This window comes from Drosophila montana, unplaced genomic scaffold (genome assembly GCF_035044405.1).
Source record: "Drosophila montana isolate Dmon_TW-CO22-7 unplaced genomic scaffold, ASM3504440v1 contig_1425_1, whole genome shotgun sequence".
NCBI classification, from domain to species: domain Eukaryota; kingdom Metazoa; phylum Arthropoda; class Insecta; order Diptera; family Drosophilidae; genus Drosophila; species Drosophila montana.
In genome coordinates, this window is record NW_026996379.1 from 10,449 (window position 1) to 17,373 (window position 6,925).

At 44.5% G+C, this 6,925-nt stretch overlaps 1 protein-coding gene across 1 annotated transcript; it reads right to left on the minus strand.

Moving 5' to 3' along the window:
* Positions 1-266: 266 nt before the first annotated feature.
* Positions 267-2,587, minus strand: LOC135430215 (uncharacterized protein K02A2.6-like). Its single transcript, XM_064684787.1, has 2 exons — positions 2,105-2,587; positions 267-578 (listed from the first exon to the last, which is right to left on the minus strand). Exons 1-2 carry the CDS (start codon positions 2,585-2,587, stop codon positions 267-269), a joined length of 795 nt encoding a protein of 264 aa, XP_064540857.1.
* Positions 2,588-6,925: the final 4,338 nt, after the last annotated feature.

Genomic DNA, 6,925 nt, shown 5'->3' on the forward strand with positions numbered 1-6,925 from the left:
TTGTAGCCTCTCGGCCTCCCGTCTTCACAGGGGTCTTCTTCGCGTGACCCGTGTTAGATCTTTAGTTGGCCAACGTTAACTGCCCGCCTCTTCCGTTTGCCATTGAGCGCCAAGCGCACGATATTGGGCGACACGAATTTCGCGACCCTGTTGGGGCCGCCAATCTTCAGCGCTAACTTTGCCGCGAACCCGTCGGCGGCCTTTGACAACTGATGCTCGTTCACTTTTGGCCGCCATTCTCTTCAACGCAACTTGTAGTGCCACCCCTAGTCCTGGAAAGCACTCTGCAGGTTGTGACGGACGATGTTATACACCTCTCTCAGACGCACGGCCTTTTCCCCTTGCGTTTGCTGAAATGTGGCGGACTCAGACGTAACCTCGTCGTATAAGGCAATGGGGAGACGAGGCTCGCGACCTTGCATCAAGAAAGCGGGTGAAAATCCGGTCAAGTCGGCCAAACTCGTGTTCACGGCCAACGCTATTTCGGGTGGCATCTCATCCCACGAGCTCTGATGTTCTTCGATGAACTGGGCGATCATCGTCTTGACCGTCCGATTCGTCCGCTCGGTGGGGTTATCCTGAGGGCAATACGGCGCCGTGTATTGCACCTCTACCCCGATAGAAGACAAGAAAGCCTAGAATGTCCGGCTTGTGAACTGCACTCCATTTTCGTATACAAACTTCCGAGGGACTCCGAATCGACAGAGTATTGTAGAAAAAAGTTCAATGCACGTCAGTGATGGTTTATAATCATTTTTGGAAAGTTCTTAATTCGGAACTCTGTCCGCTTCAAAACCTAAGACGTAGGGCATAATTGAGTACATGCATGCATTAGTGAGTACATATATGGTACTCTTGATATATAAGCCAAGCGTGGGATATGCGCCGTCAGCTAAACGGCCAGCTAGAGTACTAGCGGTCCGCGCTGCATAATATGAGCCTGACTCAATAAACCCAAGCGGCTCTGCCCTTTTTCGCTTTATGTTTGTTATTGTATGCAACAAAGTGTCGCATACTTATATATTTAAATACAGGGTGTTATTTAATGCATATACACACTACAGTATCCGTTCTAGGAACGCTCTCTGTAAGACTTCTGCCATTGCTTTACTCAAGGGGACCAGTTCCACCCACTTGCTAAACGCATCGTGGAATACCAGCAGCACAGTCTTTCGTGCTTCGAGCGTGGTAGGTGGCCCACGAAGTCGGCGCATAGGATGGACCAAGGTTCCGTCACCTGGCGCGTCAGCATTCGTCCTGCCGGCCTCACCTGTTCTACTTTAAGTTTTTGACACACCTCGCAGCCTCAAATGTCGTGCGGCGTCCCGGAACATTCCTATGATTGCCGGCGACACACAATTTTCACGGTACGTAGTCCTCGTCGTCGGCTCTGAGTCCGAGCTGGTGGTAGATTTGTCCGTTCCTAGGTACTTCTCTGGCTCCTTAGTGAGTTTTTCTAGCATGCAATGCGGTCCATCCGCAGGGATGCTGCTCTTCCACGGCCTTCCCTCGCCGGTACTGAACGTCAAACTGGAACTGCTGTAACTCTAAGGCCCATCGAGCAATCCTTCCAGATGGACTCTCTGTTGAGTTGAGCCATTTGAGTGCCATGTGGTCGGTAATGACGTCGAACCTGGAAGCCTCCGAATAGCACCTCAACTTGCAGATTAACCAAACTATAGCCAGACATTCTTTCACCGTGGCTGAAAAGTTGATCTCCGACTTCAGGAGCTTCCTAATGCCGGACGCAATGACTCGCTCCTCCTCGTCGATGGGTTGTGTAAGGACGGCGCCGAGGCCATGATCGCTCGCGTCCGTTTGCAGCACGATTTTCTTGCTGAAATCCGGGCAGCCGAGGATCGTCCGTGAGTCGCTTCTTAAGTTCTTCCAACGAATGCTGTTGCTCTACACTCCACGACCATGCCTTCCCCTCTTTCAGGAGAGCGGTCATCGGCTGCACCACCAAGGAAAAACTGGGCACGAAGCGTCGATAACATGAGACCATCCCCAGCCATTCTCGCAATTCCTTACAATTCGATAGGGCGGTCAGCCTGACAATCGCGAGCACCATTGCAGGGTCCGTGCGGATTCCTTCGCCACTCACCATGTTTCCCAAATTCACCAGCTCCTTCCGGAAGAACCGGCATTTCTCCTTGTTAATCCTCAGGCTCACTTCCCTCAGCCGTCGGAACACTTCTTCCAGGTTGGCTAATTGCTGCTCCTTGTTCGCGCCTATGACGATGATGTCGTCCAGATAGGCGAAAGCGTGGGGCTTCATGTTCGGCCCTATCACCGAATCCAGTGCCCTCTGGAACGTGGCGCAAGCCGATTGCAGACCGAAGGGCATCACCTTCCACTGGTATAGTCCCCGTGCTGGGACCGTAATTGCGGTATACTGCCTGCTCCCTTGTTCCATGGGTATCTGCAAATATCCTTGCTTCAGATCCAGCGTCGATATGTAGCGTGCGTGCCGGAACGGCTCGATGGCTCCCGTCCGGAACAATTCCTCCACCTGCTCGTCGATGACTCGCTGCATCGCCGGGTTCCTCGGGTAGTACCTCTGCTTGATGGGCTCGTTGTCCTTCATCACAATGGCTGGCTATGTGGGACACACCCTTCAGCCCCTCGAATCGCGACAACTCTCCAGAAGCACCTGCAGGCTTGAATCCAGGTCTTCTGGCCAGACGTCCTCGCTGTTTGGACTCACCTCCCCAGACCCTCCACCACTACTAGCCTCGTGACTAACTCCCGCGGCCGGGTATTCCCCCGCGACTAGGTCACCTGCTAGCACGACACCTTCTGAGGTGCGAGGTTGATCCACCTGCCCGTTGGAACCAGCCACCCTTCCCTTCTTTTTGGGTTGCGCTTTTATTTCCGTAAGGTAGTCTGTCCTTATTGTTCGTCTTGTTTTGATTACTTAATTTTGATTTTAGCTTTAATTTTTTTATTTCTAAATATTTTATTTATATTTAAATTTTTATTATTTTCCTTTTATGTTATTTTTAGTTTATCTCGTTTTTAATTAACTTATTTTAATTAATTTATATATTTCGTTTTTTATTATTTTATTTTAATTGTTCTTATTCAGCTCGTTTTTGATTATTTTATTTTAACCCATTCGACCCCAACGTTGCTTGAAAGCAATTTCGGCTCTTTAACGGCTAACGGTAAGCGCTCTCCTTATTCTTGTCTGCTGATCCGTTATGATAACGGAACTTGTATGTGTCTACTCAAAATATAATGCAAAGAAAGCTTATTTGGAGACCAATTGGCGAAGTTATGTTAAATTGACTGCAGTTGTGTCGGCGAAAATATATTTGTTAAATTCGGAACAGGTATTAAAATGAGTAATTTTTATTTAATAATAACAAAAACTAAAAGTGTATATATGCAATAGTTTTCAGAAAAGATTAATCTTTAAAGTGTTAAACTCAGATTGGATTTTCATTAAATAGTTATCAGGAGAGTTATTTTTAAAGTTATTAAGTTGCTTGTGGGCAACATTGGGCAATTGAGGTTAGAAATTTATTTTTGTTTAGATATGAGACAGCAAGAGAAAGGTTTGTCAAAAGACGACGAATTTTAGACTTTGATTGGGATGTCTCTAGTGATGCAGAAAGTGAAGATGAGCTTGAAGACATTTCTGCTGTGTTGGAGATGAATTTTGAAGGAATCGTGGAAAGAGGAGAAACTATAGAAATCAGCCTTCTTGACAATTTAAATGCGGATAAACGCAAACGCGATTGCACTACTTTGAAAGTTGAGAAGGTGATGACACCAGTAGACTATTTCTACACCTTTTTTGATACTCCAGCTATTGATTTGATCACACAGCAAACTGATTTATATGGACTGCAAAAGTTTGGCATAGAGCTTAAATGTACTAGAGGGGATATAAACCGTTATATTAAAATTCTGTTATATTTAGGTGTTTTAAAATTGCCACAATTCAAAATGACATGGTCGCAAAATTTAAAGCTTACGGCTATAACAGATGCAATGCCACGCAGTAGATTTGAAAAAATTAAGCAATGCTTACATTTTAATGAAAATAGCAAACAACCTAAAAAAGGAGATTTAAACTACGACAAGCTGCACTAGATACGCCCCTTACTAAACATCCTCAAAAAAAACTTCAGTACACTTCCTCAGGAATAACATCAAAGCGTCGATGAACAAATAATTGCGTTCAAAGGTCGATCAACTTACAAACAATACAACCCAGCTAAACCCCACAAATGGGGTCTAAAAATGTTTACGCGTGCTGGAACATCTGGATTACTATATGATTTTACACTGTATGTTGGGGAAGGCACCTGCCCTTCATATGGATTGGGAATATCTTCAGATGCAGTTTTATATTTGACAAAAGGTCTTCCCAAACATAAAAACTTTAAGCTATATTTCGATAACTGGCTTACGTCAGTAAGCCTTCTAATTTCTTTGAAGGAAATTGGCATATTTTCTACAGGTACTGTTCATAAAAATCGAATTACCAATTGCCAGTTACTGTCAGATACAGAACTCAAAAAGCGAGGAAGAGGATCTTTCGATTTGAAATGTGAAATCAATTATAATATAGTATGTTTGAAGGGGATTGACAATAAGACAGTTCAACTTATATCTTCATGTGTAGATCATCCACCTGTCGGAATGTGCAAGCGTTGGAGCCCAAAAGAAAAAGCTTACATTGATGTTGCAAGTCCTGCGATTGTGTCTTCGCAACAGACAAAAAAGTACAGGTTCCAGCTGAATCCTTCAGACACAAGGCGTTACGATAAAGTGGAACATTGGGTTGTATTTGGAGAAAAAGGGCGTTGCAGGTTTGGCAAGACAGGAACTCCAATGTCCAAATGCCTTAAGTGTAAGGTACATCTTTACTGTAATAACAATAAAAACTGTTTTTTGTCCTATCATACTTAATATCTTAAAATTTGCAAATAAAATTGTTCGTGGTTTTCATTAAAAATAAAAGTTTTTTATATACCACCATTGCCCAACGTTGCTTATAAGCAACTTCCGGTAGCGCCCAAGCGGATGGGCGTGGCTACATGAAATTTTAGATAAATACTTCTTAAATAAATTGATTAAAAAAAAAAAAAAAAATTTCAAGCCACTGGAAAAAAGTTAGGGTCGAAAGGGTTAATTATTTTTATTTATTTCGTTTTTAATTATCTTAATTTAATATTTTTTTTCCCCGAGCCACAAAACAAAAAAAAAAATCAAGTCGCACTTTAGTTGACCACCCTAAAAAGTGACGCTGCGTACTGGCCTACCTTTTCGCTGCACTCGTCCACTCTTTTACCGTGGTACTATGTTCACGCTCACTAGCCACGCTCACTAGCCACTCTCACTTTGTTATTTTGTTGTTGTATATAAAGAGAAATCTTCACCACCAGAAGGCAACGTTCAATTAATGCCGGAGCCGTTTATCACTTGGAACTTACAGTGCAATTTCGACGCGTCCCGCATGTGCGTGAGCGCACACGTTAGCGCTCTTAAACGAATACGCTTGCTCAGCGGGAACTTTTCGCAGTTTTCGGGCCTCTGCTTGTCTATCTGTCCACCTGATTTCGCGCCGCTTGCCTAACTGCACATGTGCGACGGCCGCCGACACCCCAGTGGGACTTTGCTGCTTCCCATTTATATGCTGCGGGCAGCTAACTTTGCACTTGACACTGTCTTTTGGGTACTAACTACACTCTGGTGGCACTTTCGTGGGTCTTTAGGCCACGTTAATGCTACGCCCAATCATGCCTCGTGTCCCTGCTCGGTCTTTCCACTGCTAAGTGAAGAGTTGCTGAAAATAAGTAACTTTTACTCGGAGAACACAAAACACTTCAATTGTAGTAACACCCTTTTATTTAATCTAGAACACTGGCCCTACTGCACCATCAATTGTTTACTATCTATCCCTAACCTCGCGGTAACTTCGCGATTCCTTTTCTATGTCTCTCGCCAAATCAAAAGTGAAGCTGCTGATCAGCCTCGCCTTCTTACAACCCTTTCCGCCCTTTTCGCCGTACGCCGAAAAAAATCTACTTAAGCCTATTCGCTCCATCTTTTAAATGATTGGTTTTAATATATTTTAAACTGCAATATGTTCCCTTAGCTTAATAATTAACTATAACTCCATCAGTTTACCATGATAATAATAACAATATATAATATAATAACTCCATTGGTTTGACATCTGAACATAATATATATTAATAGCAGCCATCTGTGTGGCGCTGGAGGTCATCTGATGTAGTTGTAGTCGATCTGCTGGTGATCCGCCCGGTAGCAAACATATCCCTCCATGGCGAAGTAAAGGCCGGCGTGTAGTTTCATTTCAGAGACAAGCATGATGTCTATTTCATGTTTTCTCAGAAATATTTGAAGCTCGTTTGCGTTTTGTATGATGCTGCGAGCATTCCACGATCCGAGACGCATCTGGGCAGCCATAATTTGCGGTGATTGGGAAGACCGAGCTGTGGCTTGGGCTTGGGGACCTTTTTTACAGCTTGAGGTTCGGCTTGAGCTAGCGGAGCCTCGTCGGCAATTTCCATCTCGTCGTCTTCGATGTCAGAGTCATCTTTCTAGGTCGCAAGTGAAGCATATCTTTTCCCATTGTTCAAGGAGACACTGGGAGCAGTGGAACTTTCACCTGCCTTGCTGGTCTTCCCGTTTTTAGTGGGTACTTTCCCTATTTTGAAGGCTCCGGCCATTAGCGTTGTTCATCGCCGTTTTTTTGTTTCAGCCGTTTGCCATTTTACCAGCGGTTGCTGGAAAGCTGGCTCCTTTGCTCCTTAGGAGGCGCAGAGCAGGATTTTACTTGCAATGAGCGCTGCAAGACGCAGCTGCCGTGGAAGAGCTCTGAGTGACATATTTAGCGACCGGGATGGGCAGAAAAGCATCATTGGTGGTTTTGGGCCTTTTCCAA